This window comes from Sceloporus undulatus, chromosome 9, assembly GCF_019175285.1.
Source record: "Sceloporus undulatus isolate JIND9_A2432 ecotype Alabama chromosome 9, SceUnd_v1.1, whole genome shotgun sequence".
In the NCBI taxonomy this organism is placed as follows: Eukaryota; Metazoa; Chordata; class Lepidosauria; order Squamata; family Phrynosomatidae; genus Sceloporus; species Sceloporus undulatus.
In genome coordinates this window covers 21,481,178-21,500,959 of record NC_056530.1, presented here as the reverse complement: position 1 = coordinate 21,500,959, position 19,782 = coordinate 21,481,178, and the positions used below count along the sequence as shown (strand labels likewise).

The 19,782-nt window shown below is 44.5% G+C and overlaps 1 protein-coding gene across 4 annotated transcripts in view; it reads right to left on the bottom strand.

Annotated features, from left to right (window-relative positions):
- ACTN4 (actinin alpha 4) overlaps window positions 1–19,782 on the bottom strand; it is an 87,423-nt gene that overhangs the window by 6,038 nt on the left and 61,603 nt on the right. For all 4 annotated transcript variants that reach the window (XM_042439024.1, XM_042439021.1, XM_042439022.1 and 1 more), the window contains exons 9-18: window positions 17,439–17,531; window positions 15,586–15,816; window positions 15,160–15,307; window positions 10,758–10,908; window positions 7,029–7,137; window positions 6,782–6,922; window positions 5,621–5,803; window positions 4,598–4,732; window positions 3,468–3,647; window positions 2,252–2,398 (exon numbers count right to left, since the gene is read on the bottom strand). In XM_042439024.1, coding sequence (XP_042294958.1) covers window positions 2,252–2,398; window positions 3,468–3,647; window positions 4,598–4,732; window positions 5,621–5,803; window positions 6,782–6,922; window positions 7,029–7,137; window positions 10,758–10,908; window positions 15,160–15,307; window positions 15,586–15,816; window positions 17,439–17,531 — 1,518 coding nt within the window. The remainder of the gene's footprint in view (window positions 1–2,251; window positions 2,399–3,467; window positions 3,648–4,597; window positions 4,733–5,620; window positions 5,804–6,781; window positions 6,923–7,028; window positions 7,138–10,757; window positions 10,909–15,159; window positions 15,308–15,585; window positions 15,817–17,438; window positions 17,532–19,782) is intronic.

The following is a 19,782-nucleotide window of genomic DNA, read 5'->3' as shown; positions in this document are numbered from 1 at the left end:
GGGATGTCCCATGTGTGCACAACAAGGGAGGTGGAGTAGAGGGGGAAAAGACACACCATTAGTTCAAGGCTGGCTGAGGGGACGAAGATCAACACCACTTCCACTTTGCAAGCTCAAGTGGATGGAGGAAGGAACCCACTGGAGAAGGACAGAGAAGACTCTCAGCAACATACACCTGAAAAGGCTCTGGCACTGGGGATTTTTCTTCCAATCCTAGCTCAAGGCAAGAATTTCATATTGCAGACAAGCCAGAAATGGAAAACGCTTTCCTGTTTATAAATATAAAGGCTTCCATATGAGAAAGGCAAGTTTGTAGCCACTTTTTTTACATTTTAAGAGGTGGTTCATTCATACATGGCAGCTTCAAGTGATCAATGACTACCTGTAGTTACTAGCATGGCTGAAGGAGCTGTTGCAGGTTGGCTATCAGACACAGTGCAATCACATTACAGCAGAGCGGCTGCCATGGCCAAATGAAGATTATAGAACTTGATGTCCAAGATGTTTCAAAGGCCTGCTGAATGGAGAAAGCTGTGATCCATCTCTGCAGTGGTAGATTCATATCATGCAATGTGGGGAGTGATTACATGTAAACAGATCATGCCATTAGCTTAGCCATAAGAAGAGATTCTTCAGTTAGGAAGGACAACACAACAATCCCTAGCCTAGGCTTCCCCAATGTGCTGCCTACCCAGTGTTTTGGAGTGCAACTCCTATCAGCCCAAGCTAACATGACTATGATGAGAGATCATCCTATATTAAGCCATACATTCAGTAGTCCTGCCCCATCAGATGGTTTTGAATGCAAAAGAGGTTCCGTTACAACTTCTTACATAAAGGTTCTCCCAACACCACACATCTGGGGGAGAACTGCAATAAGAATGGGCTCTGGAGGAAACTGGAGGTAACAGTACTACCACTGCTCTGGCAAAGAAGTTGTTTTTAATCCTTAGTGAATCTAGGTTACCAAGAACTGGGGAAGGTTGGCTTTGGCAATGATTTGTAAGGGTAAAACAAGGCATTTTCTCATTTCACACCAGTGTGGTGCAGCTGAGAAAGTGTTAGGCTAGGATGAACGAGATCCAGGTGAAAATCCCCCTTCAGTCACAAGCTTATTAGGTGACCCTAGGCTAGTGACCACTGTCTCAGAGTAACCTATTTTACAGGGTTAGAGAGATGATAAACATGGTCAAGTGGCGGGGGAATTACCCTAAACTCATTGGAAGAAGAATAAGATAACTGTAAATCATAACAATGGCATGGGAGTGACAATAATAGTATCACTGTCTTCTGCCTTGGTCACTGGGAATACTGTGCCCACTTCTGGGCACCACAGTTCATGAAGGATATTGACCACCTAGCACAGGAGGGCAACCAAGATGGTAAAAGGTCTAGAAACCAAGCCCTATGAATGAGCTGGGTATGCTTATTTTGGAGAAGCAACAGTGGATCAATATATTATTTAAATACCGTATTTAAATACCAGAAGGGATGTCATGTAGAAGATGGAGCAAGCTTGTTTTCTGCTGCTCCAGAGATGCTAGAACATGAACCAGTGGGTTGAAATTACAAGAAAAGATATTTCACTTAACATTAGGAAGACCTCTTGATGGTTCAAAGCTGTTCAACAGTGGAACAGACTACCTTGGAGGGGGTGGATTCTCCTTCTTTGGAGATCAATAAGTAGTGGTTGGAAGGCCATCTCTCAGGAGTGCTGTAGTTTTGAGTTCCTGCACAGCAAGGGCTTGGACTACATGGCCCTTGTTGTCCTTCCTGCCCTGTCACTCTATGATTGTGGCACCATCAGGGCAGAAGTACAGATCCCATTCACACAGAGTAGGAGCATCTTTAAGTTCCAGGACAGCTAGCTTTTTAGAGTTTAGAATAAATGAAATAACATATAGTATAATTTGATGAAGCTCCCCCATTCCTATTTTAGACCAGAATCCACAATTATCTAATTGTAACCTGGCAGCATAAGCATCAATTGCAGAATCACAGCTCTGAGATGGCCATGAGCCCAAGGTGCTGCCATTTTGCCAGTGTATCATATTGCCTTGTCATTATTGCACCTGAAGAATCACTTTTAATCGCTTGTCTGTGCTGTCTCCTTTTACATGGCTTCCTTTCTGAGATGGAGATTGGAGGCTTGAAAACATCATGCACACATGCACTGTAAAAACTGCTGAATGAAGCCACTGTTTCTTGTTTGCTTCACATTATGGTTGTCCCTGTGCCAAATTTGGGTTACCTTATCAAAGTGGTTGAAGGATGCCCGGAACTCCTGCATCTGCTCCTGGCTGATTCCCTTTGCATCTCGGGTCAGGATCTGGTTCTCCACCTCATTGCTGGTCCTGGCAATGGTGGTCAGGAGCTGTTCCCATCCGACACGAATATGCTGAGCATTCAAGTCAGAGGAAGAGGCAAGTTAAGTACCAAGATGGACCTCCTTAAGGGGACTCTGACAAACAGCACACATTCATCCAAGCTGTTCTTTCCTCACCAATCTTTTAAATAGTAGTTCTAGAAAAGAGTGTCTGTGTATTACACATGCACAAAACTTTCACACAAGAACTCTCCATCTGGGTCCTTTATACAAGGCATCCCCAACCCCCAAATCTCTCCCTGTAATGGCTGAAAGTTTCTAAGGTTTCCAAAATCTTCTTTCTCTTCCTTCAGTGCTTTATTCTAAAACACCTACAGTGCACCCTTTTTTTACGCAGGGGATCCATTCACCCCCCCGTGTAAAAAAAACGCGTATGCTAGAGCCCCATTGAAAGTAATGGGGCTTGTGCATGGTGCGACAGTGCATGCGCACCATGGGTGCACACCCATTACTTTCAATGGGATGCGCCTCCCCGTGTGCCCTGCGTGCTCCCGTATGCTGAAAGCCGCGTATAGTGTGTCCGCGTATGACGTGGGCACACTATATTCTAAATGCCAAAACCACTATCATGGGAAATATATTTATGAGGGCTGGAATTGTTGATTAGTCCTACTGATTCAATGGGTCTACTTTAGGATGAACTAGCAACAAAATACAGGCCTATGCCAGCAAGCAAAAAAGGAATCCAGATGAGGGCAAGTTTTTGAGATCTCTTTGTCAGATGGAATGGCCTTTTATAGCATCTAGCTTTACAAAGAGATCTTGAAAGAGGTCTTGTGCCTTTGTGTGTATTTTTTGGACAACCAGTCTAAACATGGATTTTTCCATTTGGCTTATAAACACCTCACTGCCTCTGCTTTTCCTGTTCTAACTGCTGAGAGGTGAGAGGTAGATAGCAAAAGGACATTTGGCTCCAGAACCCATTTTAATGCTCTTTTTAAAGTCAGAAGCAGGTCCTCTGCCCACAAAGAGTCCCTTTTGTTTCCCATGATAAGCCTTGACCACAGGCCATTCTACAAACTTCCTCTTTATTTTCTTCCACAAACAATGGCTCCTTGTCCTCCGAGGCCACTGCCCTCACCTCCATGGTGTAGTTGGTGTGCTTGTTGTCAAAGATGAGCGCTTCCTGGATGAGCTGGTGCTGTTGCTCCAGGAGGTCGATGTTGGGCTTGTAATCGACAATGCTCTGCTCGTACTGCTTCAGGTGGTTCAGCTGGTCCTCCAAGGTGCCATTCATCTCAATGGAAATGCGCCCAATCTCCTGATGCCAGCAGCAGGAGAGAGAGGAAAAGGTGATGCCAAGTCAGGGATAACCAAGTTCCTTCCAACACCCTCAAAAAAGTTATCTGAGTTCTGTCCATTCTCCTCCATGAACTCCCTTGCTACATACCACCCACCTCCCTGGACCCTGGAAACATTGGCTGGCATTCTGTTTGTAGCACACATACACATAAGCTTCCCTTGCGCTTGCATATGTCCTCTTTATGGATGTGTGGTTGGTATTTCTTTCCTTCCTCTGCAAGTCCCAAGGACCCATTGGGAATACATTACATCTTCTGAAGCCTCCTCCACATGGCCATTGCATGCATTGAAGAAAGTGGGCAGAATTAGAAAAACTCCTGGCTATGTTCCTGTAACCTGGTGTGAAATGACTACAGTAACACTGAGATCTCCAGAGGACTCTGACAGATCTTACAGCTGATGAGGACTCTGACAGTTCTTAGTTCTGATGTAATCATTCTGCACCTGGCTACAGAGACATAGACACATGCTTCGTTGATCCACCTTGCTCCCCATAAGGCACAGAAAGTCTGGCAGGGGTTTTTTAAGAGGCTATATAGCAAGCCCAGGGGATGGTGGTATATAGCTCAGCCTAGCACAGGTCTGCAAGTGGAACTCCTACACTATGTTGAGCCATAGTGGGTGAAAATCATTATCACTACTTCTGTCTTTACTGAGCACACTGTTTTCCCTTTTGCACACAAGTAGCCATTTCAGAAGGCAATTCAAGAAAAGGAAAAAGTTTGCAAAACATTAGGCAATAAGTTTGGTGAGCTTGGGGCCTGAGACTCCACAGATTATTGTTTCCCCTGCTAGTCTCCTCCCTCCCCCATGTTTTAAATTCAGTCTCTAAGTTTTAAGTAGTCTGTTTCTCTGTTTGCACCTTTCTCTGTTTATCCCATGGGAAGAATGGAGAGCAAATCATCTTACCTCCATTTTGGTCTGGATCCAGGGCCCCACAATATTGGCCTGACTGGCAAACTGTCGGCGCAAGTGTTCATTGGACTGCTGCTTGCTCTGCTCGTCCTGCAGGGCATGGTCTCTCTTTGGCACCAACTGCTGGACCTGTTCAATTAGAAGTCCATTTATTTGTCCCAGAGCTTCTTGCTAGCCAAACCTGTAGCCATTTTTCAGGGACACTTTGGATATGTATCCCTGCACAGCTAAAGTGTTGGATTATTTTCAAATCTATTGTTCTGATTCTAAACTGGCTACAGGAAACACTAACTGCTCTCTCTCTCTCTGTCTGTCTCTACCTTGCTGAAAGAACATGACCCAGGAAAAGCATGCATGTCGTGATACAAGGTGGAAATTTTTCCACATCATAAAAATATTTCTGCACCATCTGCACAGAACTGTACTTATCCACAGTTGCCTATGAGATGGTACAAACACAGGATATGTAGTTCTAGTTATTCTACTAAAGAAAGAAGCACTGGCAAACTGTAAGGGCTCAGAGCAACAGACTAACAAATGGGCATGCTGCTAAACATGCTTTTACTTTGCAAAATCTCTTGCTTCTCAGTCACAAGTACAAGTAGACAAGAAGAAAATGTGGTAAGTTGCTTGTGCCTACAGGCTCACATCCATTGTGTAGTGAAATAAAATGTTCAGCTACTTGCACTGTGTCACTTTTTACTCAGCTTGCAACAGAACTGCTAAGGAGTACAAAGAGTGAGTAAGTGAAGCTGAAGGCACTACAGTTTTCCCTCAAGAAAAGAATATTAAATAGTTGAATTGTTGAATATTAAATTGTTAAATTGTTATCAGCTACAGCTCTCTTTAGGTAGGCATCCTAAAAAATTACTGCCCTTTCAAGTGTACATTAATTTCCACAAAAAGAACTGAATGTTTTTAAATACCACACATGGTAAATAAGATAACATTTTCTGATTTTCCATAATTTTCTCTTGAATTCCAAGCCCGTATCACTGCACACTTGCAACCACATACCCTTTCCCACTTGGAATTGATGATCTGTGGAGTGACTGTAGTGTATGGGTTGTTTCCAGAGAGTTTTATATTATTGTATTCTGCGATCTTCTGTGCTTCACTCTGGATGCCTAGGATGGCTTCCCGTTCTTTGTCTGCATCAGGCAGAGTGGACTTGAATTGGTCATGGGCTGCAATCAGACCCTGCAAGGGAAAAACGTTCTAGGATTAAATACAGAACAACCAAAAACCAAGATAGGGACCCTGGCAGACCTCAATGGTAGTTTTACACAAGCACAGAACCTGGCTAGATACTAGCAATAGTACCAATACTTTGTGATTAATCTAATATTGGATTACAAAGCAACAGACGTTACTCTAAAGCAGGGGTGGGCAAAGTGTGGCCCACAGCCTACATGTGGTCCCTATCTTGGTTTTTGGTCCCTGAAGGGTCTCACAACATCCCCCAAATCCCACAACATCCCCAAAATTTGAAATATTCTGGTATGATTTTTCAGGCAAAACTATGCACAAAAAAACAAAACAAAAACTCAACCCTGAATGCTTGAAAAACATGTGGAAATACCCCCATGTGATCTCCACAAGCACCCCAGAACTTTATACTATCCCCAAATACCCCCTTTTCCTCTGCAGTTCCCTCTCAAAATGGTGACAGAGAGTGACTGTAGAGGAAAATGGAGTTATTTAGGCTTGCTTGTAAGAAAGTATGGCTAAAATAGTAACCTCTGCAATGTTCAAGAAAAGATATTCACAGGTATAACGTAGTGAAGAGGCATTTCCAGGGGAAACAGTGAACTTTTAAAGTAGCTTGCAGGGCTCCCCTGTTTAACTGTTAAACATCAAAACTGAAACTTTTTTTTACAACCAAAAGAGGACTACCAACCACTTTCTCCTGAAGGTTCCCATGGGCATGCTAGAGTTGTCCTGCCCTGTTTAAAACTCATATGGATGATGTATCTTTTCTAAAGAACCTGCATGAGTATGGGAAGCTGCCTTATATGCTTTCAGCCTTGGGCAATGAGTCTCCAAACTGGTCCTGCAATCCATGCTGCTTTTAAATTGGAGATGTTGGGCATTTGAACCTGAATCTGTTGCCTGCAGAACACGTTCTCTAAATCTCTTTCCCACAGCTTCCTGCCCTTCAGATGCAGCTCTCCTAACCTCAATCTCCTCGATGGTGTGGACAATGAACATGTCCTGAAGGTCCTCCATGGCACTCTCCATCCAATTGTTGAAGGGTGCGGCTCTCTTAGCATATTCCAGGTGGAGCTGGTCAATGGTCTCCAGCTGCTTCTCTGTTTTCTGCACAGGCAAGAGAACAGGACAGTTATGTCTCAGAAAACAGTGCTTGCTCTCACCCACCCTGCTAAGCATGTGCTAAGGCAATCGGCAGGAGCCTTCAGCTCACCTCCAGTGCTTCCCTCCGTGTGTGGGTCAAGGATCCTAGCGAATCCCACTGGTCACAGATCTTCTGGCACCGGGCATTGACACTGGGGGAGTCATAGTAGTCCAGCTCGCTGTGGGACAGAGAAGAGGGTTGGGAGGCATGATTTGGGGCCAGATCCACACTAGAGCAGCAGGGAGGGGGGCAGAGACTGTGTGATCTTTTAACTATGGTAATAGTGGGAAATGCTCAGCACACTTTGCATGTGCCCCCTTCCCAGCTTCCTGGTTACTCTCCCCCATTGATTGCCCCCAGCCAACAAAAAATTACTGGGAGCTTCCAGAAACAACCAAGTCTTCTTTTAAAAAGGTGCAACCTCCACCTTGTTTTTCCCCCTCCCAACCCACTCAAAGGGGTTCTATAAAGGTTGAAGCAGACTTGTGGGACCACTCCTGGTTTCTTTCCTTGGTAGTCCCAGAGTGGGAAATGGGCCTGGACTCTTTCCCATTCCCCCTCAACCTGGGGCCACTGCAGAATCGTAAGAGACCAAGTATCTTGAGCAGGGGAGGTAAAGAGGTAGATGAAATAAAGATTCTTAAGGCTTTATGACCGATTTCTCTAAGCTAGTGCCTTCCAGAGGTTTTGGACATCTGAGAAAGTAGACTTAAGTCTACAAAATCTCATGCTGCCAACTTCTTTCTTTCAGTCTCAAAGGTGCCACAAGATCTCTCTATATACTGATTTTAACACTAGCTTTTTGAATTCTTGTGTGCGCGTGCGCGTGTGTGTGTGTGTGTGTGTATGCATGCCTTCAAGTCACCTGTCAACTAATGGTGACCCAAAGGATTTCATAGGGTTCTCTTAGATTGCTTTGCAGAGTTCTTTCCTCCAAAATATAGCCTGAAGTGCCTGGTATTGGTTGGCAGTCTCCCATCCTTATTTCTGAGTAAAGCCATTTCACAAATATTGCAGTGACAACTATCAGGCACCAGAGAGTGCTACTGAATCCCTTTTAAAAAGCAGTTAAATGCAGAGCAGACTTTTGCCTTCTGACAGAGCATGGAAAAATTACCTTTGTTGGAGCGACAACTCCCAGAACTCTCTAGACAGTATGATTAAGCTGCTTGGCTGGATTCTGGGAGCTGCAGGCTCCTTGAGGATTAATGCTTCCAAGCTCTGCCCTAGACTGATGGTGTCCCCCAAATCCTGCAGAGGAAGGGAGATTGGCCACTAACACAGCACCCTGTCTCAGGAGTGGCATTTTCCTAGGAACTCCTGAATGTGATGTTTTAGCAAACTGCCTCTGGCAAGCTACATGTTGCTACACATTTGGGAGACAGCCCAAAAAAGTGCCAGGATGTTCGCCAAGCAAAACACTTTGAGGAGAAGATTGGAAAAGTAAAAGCGACATGACATATGAAGATGTGGGGTGCCCAGCTTCAAAGGGACCCTTCAATTTAGGAACTGTGGCCAGATATTCAGATTCAACCGTTATGTCGGGCGGGACGGGGGTAGGTATAATTTCGTAACATTGGCACTGACAATGTGGGATAAAAGGACTTCCTAATTGCCTATCCCTAATTTTCAAATAGTGCTCTCCTATTTCAAGTGTGTGTGTGTGTGTGTGTTTTCTTCATGAAGTCATACTCCAGGCCACACGCATTTCCATGTTTCCAAGTTCTTGGCCATTCTCAGCCACTGGAATAAGAACCTCTATTCATGGCACGGCTCTGCTCTTGCCGCTGTGTGTACTAATTGTGTATGTGAGTTTATCTGAGTGGAAAAAAAGAGGGGGAAAAAGGAGGGGAGAAAGAAGTTTGCAGCAAACTCTTACAATAACTGCATTCTCACGATGCACAAAGGGAGGAGGGAAGGAGAACAATAAGGGTACTGTGTCTTTGGAGTATCTGTGTATGCATGTTTGAGTGAGTGAGAGAGAGAGAGTACCAATAAGGGACGAGTATGCCCTTTTAGAAACTCTTTCCAAAGAGAGGTGATCCTAGCAGATTCTGTATAAGAGCCAAGGGCGCTTTGGAAAGTGATCCTAAGTGGCAAACGGTGGGGGTAGGGTGCAGGGCAAACACAGGGGATTGCTATTTTGGATTGGCCAAAAATGTCACACAAGCATCTCTTTGTATTTTCCCTTTGCTACAGAACAGCCCAAACCCACTCTCGTTCTTATATTCTCTCATATATATATATATATATATATATATATATACACACACACACACACACACACACACACACACAGAGTGTGATATGAGGGAGTGCTAACTTGGAGGGTGACTGGTGTTTCCTTGACAGGAGACAAGCAAATTTTATCCTAGCTTTGAAACGTTTTCTTTTTGGGACTACCACTCCCAGAAAGCCTGCAACCAGCTGGATTATCTGGAGGCAGTCATCCAAAAAATAGCAACAACAACAAAAAAATTATTTCCAAACTGTGAAAAATTTCATAGGATGAAATGTCAACAACAGCTTGAGGAGCAGTTTGTGGGAGGACAAAAGTCTGGGAATGAAGCAAATATGTAAACAAAGAATCCAGAAATACACCCCAAGCAAAACCTAATCCCAGAGCTTTGAAAAATTAATTATTTGGGAGTACAAATCCCAGACTCCTCAAACTAGGGGATTCAAGGGTTCGAGTCAAAAAGCAAACTTTTCTCAATTCTGAGTTATCCCTGCTTGGACCAATCTTTTTTGGAGTAGGAGCTGAGACAATGGGTTGCTGCCCAAGTCTAAATGCAGCTGCTTATCCCAACTACAGTAGACCCTTCTGAATCAATGGCTGAACATACATAAATCCTACTGATTCAATGGCTCTACTCTAGTTGGAGCTAGATTTAGGCTCCAGGATCAATTCTCACCACCAGCAGTCCCTTTGACTTCTTCCTTTTGAAATTGCTATGTTTAAAGTCACCACGTGGCTCAAAGCCTGGTCCACAGTAGAAGGTCCCCACTGACTCAGAGAACTTGTATGTCACAAAAATTTTAAAACAATTTACTACTCCTGCTCCACAACCAGGAAACTCTTGTGAATTGTAGTTCCTAGGTAAGGGACGAGTTGATACGGCTCTCTAGCCAAACTCTCAAGCCAAACTGCAAGTCCCAGGGCTTCTTGGGAGGAGAAGCCAATGCCTCTCAAGCAGAATAACTTATGACTAAATTGGCAGTATGCTTTTCATCCACATTGTTCAGGGTACTACTGTTTTTGAACTCTCTCTCTCTCTCCCCCTCTTTTAAATGTGAAAAAAACAAGATTCTCATGATGCTCAAATGCCATGCCAGGGGACAGTCCTCATTTTGCATGGGGTGATCACAGAAGTTTAGAGTTGGAGGGTTCCTAGGAGGTGAATGAAGAACCCAGAGCTTGAAAAGAGTCACTTTTTGGCATACAACTTCCTCTAACCATGCTAGTTAGGGGATTCTGAGAAATGCAGGCCAAATCTGGCAGGATATACAGTGCAAGCCACAACCACAGCATACCTGATGGCCTCCCTTTCTATACTACCAAGCAAACAAGAGCTCTCCAGCCACAACAGGGCTATATCTCACTATTGAACAGTCCCCATGGTTAGGCATTTTTCCTCTATGTCTAGCTAAACTCTGCTCCTCTGTACTTTCCACCCAGTGACTCTAACCCTGCCCTCAGGAATATCAGAGAAAAGAGCCATAGGTCAAAATGCCCCCAGGTGAAACAAATGCTAGCTGGAACAAGCCTAGAGGGGGAAGAGGAAGAAGATGGCATACTTGAGCTCCTGAGCAATGGCTGCAATTTGCTCCACTCGGTCCTGGTGAGCTGCCAGATCACTCTCAAAAGCCTCGTGTTTCCGGATCAGGGCCTTGATGTCTGACAGGGTGGCCGTCTCATAGTCCTTCTGCTTGAGCATGGCCTCTTTGCCTGGGGTGGAGAGAAAAATTCAGGCTGCTCAGAAGATATCAAGACAACAGGTTTCACAGTCGCCACTCCAATCCTTTCAGCAACACTGAAGTCACCCATGGAGATCATCACTGCAGCTTGAAAGCATTGCTTTTTTGGACTTTCAGAATCTCATCAGGCATGGTCTCTGGGAATCTGGGGAGTTTTAGTCCAAAAACGGAACTTTTTAACACTTTGTTCCTCACAAGCACTCATCCCTCCCCCACACACACACCACCACCAAGCAAACTCTCAGTGTGGCTACTAGTGATCTATCTGTTTCCTCTTATGAAGAGAAGATACCTTATAGCATTGCTTTTATTGAAACAGTGTGGAACAGCCTGAACACTTTAAATGTACACAAAAGATGCTAAATATAGCATCATCATCAGAACATTCAAAGCCATGCAATATTATAGAATACTCAGTGGAAGGGGCAGCAACCTGTTCTACAACACGACCTAAGCAGGTTTCCAGGCCCATTTTACAGGAATTCCTAGCATGGACCTCTCAGCAATACCTGCCAGGCCTCATATTACAACATCCACTGCTTGACCCCAATGCATACTGGTTACAATAACTTTGCTCTTCCCTAGTCAAAGTGGTCACTTCTAAGCAGAGTTCAGAAAAGTTACTTTGGTGGGACTACAACTCTCAGGATACTGCAACCTGGATGCCCATGATGGCTGGTGATTTCTGGGAGTTGTCATTTCCCCAAAAGTAACTTTCCCGAGCTCTGTTTCAAAGGCAGACACCAAGGTTGCTTCAAGCCTTTTCCAAAGCCCCTTCAGTGAAATGGCCAGTGATTCCACTCACTTCATTCTCCAGACTTCCCCAAGTGATATGGGTCAGCCAAACCTGGGATAAGGCTACAGCATGGAAAAGGCACATACCAGGCTTCCGCTGGCTACACAGGAAATAATAAGGCTGCGTGAAACAAGAGATGTTTGATTGCTGGGCTCTGCCTCAGGCTCCAGCAGATTCCTTCTGGCTCATCCCTCTGGAAGGGATTTCATTGCTGCCACCATTCTTCCACCTCTTTCCCAGCTTCAGCTGGCCAGCATTGGATTGTGGGGTAGGGGGTGCGGGTGGAATTCAAATGAGACGCATTTACTAGCAACCTGGCACATAGCTGGAGTTTCTGTGGTAATCCAAATGTTATTTGGGTTGGGAGCAGAAAAGGCTGCTGGAGTGTTGAAAACACTCTTCTGTTCCAATCAGCTGTTCCCTGGGACACGCTTAGCTTGGAAAATTCTTCCTTGGCTGCCAGCCAGGCAGAGGTCCAGACAATCTGAGAACTGCAAACTGAACAGAGGGAGTGAGAGAGAGAAAAGAAGTGGAGCGAGCTAATTCTAGATGCTGACTGGACACCAGCAGCCTGGTCAGAATGCTCAGCTTTGGGCTGAGAGTCCCATTCTTTGGGCCATGAGAAAAGCTAGAGTGAGCCTTGATGAAGAAGCCACCATGTTGAGCAGGAAGACTCTCAGTAGCATCATTCACTCTGTTCCTGCCAATAAATGAATTGTGGCACAAGCAAAGGTAGTTTGGGGATTCTCCGAGCTGCCCTCTGCTACTTTGTTGGCAGGTGTGGGGAATCCAAAATGCCATTGGGACTGCTCCGAAAACACAGCCCTTCCTTTAACCCTAACTGACCAGAAAAAGAAGACACAAAGGGACAACATCACCTTATGCTCACTGTTTTAGTAGCGGGGCAATAATTCTTTCTGAGTAGAAGCATGCTCCCAATCTTAATCCAGAAAGCCACTATAGCAAGCAGGAAATCTAGGGCTCGGAAAAGTTATTCTTTGGGGACAAAAAAGTAACCTTTCCAAGCTCTGATGAAACCCTGCTTGAGACCAACATTTTAAGGAGAAAGAGCTCAGTCACTGGCTCTCCCTATGAAACCTGCACCCAAACCCAATTGCTAATCCCCAGCAGAGTAGTCTCAGTGAACTAACAGTTGAATGGTAAATTAAAACTTACATAAATCCCATTGCTTCAGTGGGTATACGCTAATTGCCTCTAGCCTGGAGTCCAACAACTATACCATGCTGGCTCGAGTCTAGCTTAAGCTTATACCAGTTCATGTTTTGCACCAAGCAGAGTAAGCCTAGAACCAGCCCATGTGTAAAGATCAATGTTCAGAAGATGGGGAAACTGAGTAGTCTCCTTGGAACACAGACAAGAAACCACCTCTGGTTTCTGAAGAGGTCAGCTTCTAGGTCAAGTAACTTTAGAGAATCCCTCCATCTCCCCACTACTCAAAATGGGCTTCATGTCAAAGAGAACCAGAAAGAGCTTGCATTGGTTTGGACTGTCAGATGTCAACTGGCTCAGCAACAGAAGTCTCCGTTAATAGCTGAGCTTGACTACTTTCTCCACCCTTGTCTCCTTTGTCTGCATTCCAGGCAGGATCTTAAAATGATGGTGTTCTGAGCACCAAGGGAGACCTCCCCCTTTGAGTTGTTCAAAAACAACCTTTATGTTTCCCTTAGCAATAGCCTGCCAGCTTTGATGGATGAACCTACAACAGTCGAGAGGGGGGCAAAAAGAGGGGAGCAGCCTGTAGACTGGGATGGGGGTTGCTCTCCCCATCACCACAAATGCTGCTGCAGAAAAAAGAAAGGAATTTGCCATGTATCAGACTGTGTCCAACAGGAAGCTGCAGGGACGCTGATAATGTTTTCTCCGCCCTGGTCTGTGCTAAGAATAGGGCTGGTGACAAAAGGATTCCAGCCTGAAAGGGGATAAACAACTTAAAACAAAGTCTTGGACCAGCAGTAGGAGCGATGGCAGGGCCTGCCGCTCCTGAGAACCAGAGCTGGCAAAGAGACAAAGCGCCATACGATGGGTAGGCAGCCCGTTAGACAGAGTTGTTCTCTCAGGTTGTAGGTTTCTGGGTTGTTAAAAAAAGAAAAGAAAAGAGCAAGAGCTTGCAATTTCTACTTCAAAATATTTTAAGACAGGATGGCTCCTTTTTCATTGTCCTCTTCTCAGCAAGTAATTTTTACCTGTTCCAACTGGCTTTTTAGAAACTGACTGAAAGAGTGTCCTGTCCTGTTCTGTAGAAATTGACTACAATAGTGCCCTGTTCTGCTGATTTATCTTTTGCCAGCTTTAATGGACTTGTTTTAAAGGGTTTAATGCACCGCTTCATGGTAGTTCAACAATAAAGTTTTCACTTTGCACCTTACAAATGTTTTCATCTGTACTGGATTTAGTTTTTGTAAGCTGCCTTGAGTCCCAGTAATGGGAGAAAGGCAGGATATAAATGAATAAACAACAACTGGATAGAATCCTATTCTCTGGATGGCATGGAGGTGCAATCTACATACTGTTGGGTTATTCCCTGCGTGCCTGCAGATGAAGCAAGTCCAACGTTGATCAGTGGTGTAAATCCCCACTCAGTAACACCTGCTAGACTGTGAAACTGAGATGATGACAACCACAACTATATCCAAACTACCAAGAGGACATCCCTTATCACATCTAGGGGTGTACTGGAGCACCTTTTGGATGCTGCATACAGTAACATTCAAAATGGCAATGTGTGTGCATGCACAAGTGTGCACAAATATCACTGTGCAGTCTGAAATGACATAACCAAGGAACAGTTTTACTATGACCATAACTTCATACTCTGTGTAATTTATGCAGGTTATAGGCATAGAATTTGGACACACACACACACACACACACACACACACACACACACCTCTCACTTAGAAAGATGCATAGTTCTGCTCTTCTGAGCTTAGTATTCTGTCTCCAGTAGCAACCAGCCTTGGAAAGAAACAGTCAGAGGCAGCAGCTGTGGTTTTGCTGCCTGTCCAAACAATGTGAGAAACAGAAGGCCAAATGGACAAAACCATTAAACCGAAAATAATTTGCCAGTGAATGGCAATCATCTGTCAAACCTTTACCGACTCCCTCTGCTCTCTACTGTCCCAAGGGCTGGGTCAATCTGGGACAACTAGGAGGGCTGGGATACAGTTTAGCATATGCTTGAGATATTAAAGGTTAATGAATGCTATCTACAGTTTTAATTTTTTTTAAAAAATAGAGGCCTTAAAGACTTCTTCTTTAAGAACAGATACTGATACTGGCTGGAGGAAGCACAGCTTCAAGAAGTTACTTTTTTGGACTGCAGCTTCCAGTGACCTCCAGACATTATGGACATGAACTTTTCAAAGGTCTGTGAGAAGGCAGACTCAAGCATGTCCTAAATCTCACCTTCAGTCCAGGACTCATGGATGGATGCCTTCTGCCTGAACTTCTCAGCCAAGTGGTCCAGCCGCTCCAGCCGCCGGATCTCATTCAGCAGCCACTCTTCATGACCTTTCTCTGACTGCTCCAAGTGCTGCCAACCGTTGTTGATGTCCTGTGGATATTGGTGGTGGGGATCAGGATGAGAAAAACTTTCAGCACAGCCAGAAGGTGGGTTCTAACATTTTAACTCTGTTTCTCAACTAAGATTGCTCCCAAACTGGCTGCATATGTCTGGTAAGACTTCCCAATTTACCTCTCCCTTTGCTGCTGCTTCACTGCTTGATTGCTTTTTTAAACAACTGAAGGGTCTGCAGAACCAACCAAGCTCTGATCCACCAGGCCTGCTGGTCACCTCTAATTTCTCTTGAATTGCAAGCTAGGCCTACTCACCGAAACCATTTTCCCCTCGGAAGGCATGAAGGCTGGCCGGTTGCTCAGCCGTAGCTTGGTCTGCAGGGTGTTGAAGTTGATCTCCAGCTGGCACTTCTCCTGCACCTTGGGGGGCTTGTGGACCCTTCGGTAGTCACGGAAATCCTCCAGTTTCTGCTGCATCTCTTGCATGGTCTTCTGAGGAACACGGTTCTCCAGCCAGGGGATGGTGCGCTGAATCCATTCTAGGAGCTGAGGAAATGAGGGGAACATATAGGGCTAATGGCTAGGAAAACAGTGGCCCAAGGGATCTAGGTGCAAGCAACCTGTTGGGCTCCACAGCAACCCAGGGGTTCTACGCTGCTGCTGAAAGCCCATTTCTACCTATCCAAGGAGAACCTTTAAAGCTACTTTCAGACAAATTAGCTAGCATCCTATTAGTGAAACATGCAATTGTTCAGTCCAACACACATCTGTGTATGTCCCTTTTGGTCACTGTGGAGATTGTCATTCTCATCTTCCCTGTATAATGACCCAACCTCCCCCAGGACTCACTCTTTTGCTGTGATATTCCATGGCCACTCATGGGCTGAAGGAGAGCTGAATGTGTGTGTGTGTGTGTGTGATGGGGATAGGAGAAACATCTAGCAGAATGGTTACCTCATCTACCAAGCTCTCTAGAAGACCATGGCAGATCTCATTGGATGATGCCATTGGTCTATGTCTGGATATGGGGATACTGCTAGGGGCTTCTTCAGTCTCACTCGCTCTCCACCATCTACTAAACAGCTGTGTGGCCTGTAGCAGCTAAATGGTGAGCGGGGTGGTGGTGGTGGTGGGGGGGGGGGGCTGAGAAGAGATACGCAACATAGTTCTACCTGTAGAACTGTTACACTATTCTGCAATACAAGATCTCAGACAACAAATGTGGAAGGTATGGAATAATCATGGGGCATTATTCACAGCTTTTAAGGAGATGGCAGGGATATAATATCAGTGGGTTGTTACCACCAGAGGGAGATATTTGAGGTCTCTTCTAACTAAGTTTCTACAGCTGGGCCCCCCAGCTTGGAACTTACAGGAAAAGATTGTACAATATCAAGCTGCAGGATCTCTCTTGGGAGGTATTTCCCTCTTGCTGGCTTAGATCCCACTCAGCATCTTCTAGATATCTTGTATGCTGGGCGGGAATCCCTTACATCTAAGCCAGCAAGAGGCTTAGTTTCTACCTAACTGTGTGTCCTACACAATAGGAAAAGGAGTCAAGAGAGAAAGCTTGAAACCAAAGAAAGACCAGATGCTAAAGCGTAAAAGAATAACCACTTTGTAGAATGGTCAATCAGCTAGGTGTGGGGACAATGCTTATTCTTGCTCCGAGTTCAAGAAATCTGCATTTAGGATATCTCCCAGAATCCCTATGCTGGCTGGGGATTCTGGGAGCTACAGTACAAAATACAAACTTTTCTAAGCTCTGCCTTCACTAGCTGAAACATACTTCTCCCCCTGGAATGAACCTTGCCTTCAGCATTAGACACAGCTAGGAGGTCTGTACAGTTTATAGCTTTTAAAGGGCAACCAAGATTCTGTCTTGGAAAGGTAGACTAACTAGGAGAACTTCAATAGAAATGCCTGTCCTTCTGTTGTATAACCAGTTGTAAGAATGGTTATGCTCCCTATTTTTCAGTCACCACTGAGCCCCTGCATTGTCTTCTGTACTGTCCTCAGGACAGAGACTTCTGTGACTGTTCCCCTGCTGGACTCACCAACCTCCAAGGAAGTGCAGCAAGTGTTGTTCCTGCAAAGAACACAAACCAAGAGACCTGCCTCCATTTTGCTACTTGTGAGAAAAGGGGTCAGAAACCAGCACCACTCACATCGGAAGCCAGCTTCTCGTAGTCTTCCATCAGGTGCTCATTCTCCTGGTTCACTGCCAACACTTTGCAAATCCTGTTTGCGGCTGTTTCAGCCTAGAGAAAAACACAAGGGGGGAGGGGAATGGGAGTTGAGGAGACAAGTGGGCTCACACAGTTAAAACCTGCCTAAAGTGAAGGTGCAGTGGGAAAAGGAGGTTGTGACGCAGGGCGCCTGAGGAAACCACCAAGTCTAGTGGCAAGCAAAGAGAGATGTTTCAAAGTAAAGCCAGCAAGAGTTTTCCAGCAACCTTTGAGGCAGATCCTGGTTGGGCATACATGGTCCTCTTTCATATTTCCCTCCCACCATTCTCCCAGCATCAAAACAAGACTTCCTATTTCAGTGAGCACCATATTCAGTCTGGTAGATGTACTGGCTTAGCATTACCAATTTAGTTTAGGACCTCTGTAAGCTAAGAATGAGATTCACAGATTCATTAGACCTCTATATTTGCACACAGGAAAAGGGCCCCTTTAAACGGATCATCTGAATTACCTCTCTTGGATTAACTGAAAAACTAGGTGTATGTGATCCAAGGAAGGCCATACACTGTGATTGAATGCTTCCTTGGTTAGAGATAGTTTCAGAAATTGGGAAATTGTGGTGAATAGAAGTAGAACAAGACATGATTTGAAATCAATTTCAAACCATGGTTTTGCATCCTAGTCTCTTCCAGTAACAGTAACCATAGCTGTAAATCTACTTGGGGTTCAGTCCAAACCTTAAAGAAGCAACCCTGGTGCTGAATCTGTTTTGGGTTGGATAGAGTACAGCATCCCTATCTAAACTACAATCTGGAGTGGATCCAATGACCCGGAAAAGTAAACAAAAAGAGTTAAAGTGTGTGTGTATGTAAAGGTTTAGAACAGATATAATGAAACACTAATATAATCAATTACTCAGTTTGTCACTACACAGTCTACAAAGAGCTGTTCAAAGACATAGCCATGTCAGTCTGGAAAATTAGTATGCAAAGAGATCTTTGAGACTGTTAGTGAGAGGTTGGTAGCATGAGCTTTCATAAGCTTGAGCTTGCTTCCTCAGATGTATGGGGAAGAGTGGAAAGTCCAGACAGGTTGTTCCACTTTCCCCCATGTATCTGAGAAAGTAGATTCAAGTCTACAAAAGGTCTGCTACCAACTTTTCTCTTTCAGTGACTCTCAAAGGTCCTACAAGATCCCTTTGCATATAAATAGCAAAATGGGAGAAAGTACATAGGGCATATATCATTTGTTGAAGGGGAAAAGATGGCCAGAGGTTTCATCTAATTTTTCATTCAAACAGAAGCCAGATGCGTTCCGACAGGCAGTCTTCCTCAGTGGCCAATGTGGCTCTTGTGTTGTGAATACTGGATGAAACCTGGGACCATCTTTTCCCCTTCAACAAATGATTTAGGAACTAAAGACCTTTTCCTATACTGCTATCTATAGTGTAGACTTTGTGCTCTGTGCTGTGAAGTACAAATTTGACTTGTGTAGTGCACATTTGAATAATGGATTATTTTAGTGTTCTATTATAAACCTTTACACACACACTTATATCTTAATTTTTTGTTCACCTTTTGTTATTTCAGTGAGTTAGGTTTTATCCTTTCCTTTTGTCCCATTAACACTGAAGCCTCCAATGGCCACTGGCCAATCCTATATAAAAGTGGTAATGAATTTTTAAAAAAATCAATTTATATTTATATTTTAAAAGCTTCTTGAAATGGGGCGGAGGCTTTTACACTATAAACAGATGCCTCCAACTCAGCTAAGAGTGGAGAGACCCCTCCATAATGCACAACGACCTGGCTTAAGTGAAAGTAGGAAGGAAAAGAAGGGCAGAGAAACTATGGGATGGGGTGCAGGGGGAAATCAAGAGATCAAGTACCTTGCAAGGAGCAGAGAGAGTCCAAGGGAAGGAGATGGAAGCCAGACATCAACAGAAAGGATGATGAGGGTCTACAGAAGGATGAGGACAGGGAGAGAGCCATGGAAGAAATGAGTTGCCAACAGAATAGGATATCCAAAAGAAAAAGAAAGAAAAGCTTTGTTCTACTAGGAAGGAAAAAAAAGCCACAAACACTACAGGATCCTGACCTAGTGCTTTCTTCCTATATTTTAGAAAGCTGAGTTGCCAAGCAAATAAGGGCCAGTGCTCTTGACCCTTTAATATCTGATAAGCAATGACTGCTGAAATTTACTTTTCTATACAACCATTAAAGCAAGAGAAGCCCTGTCTCTCATTTCAACTGGTAACCCTAGTTTGGAGGCAAAAAGGAGGGGAAGAAGGAAGGTCAAACTTGAAAAGATTAGGCTGGTTTAG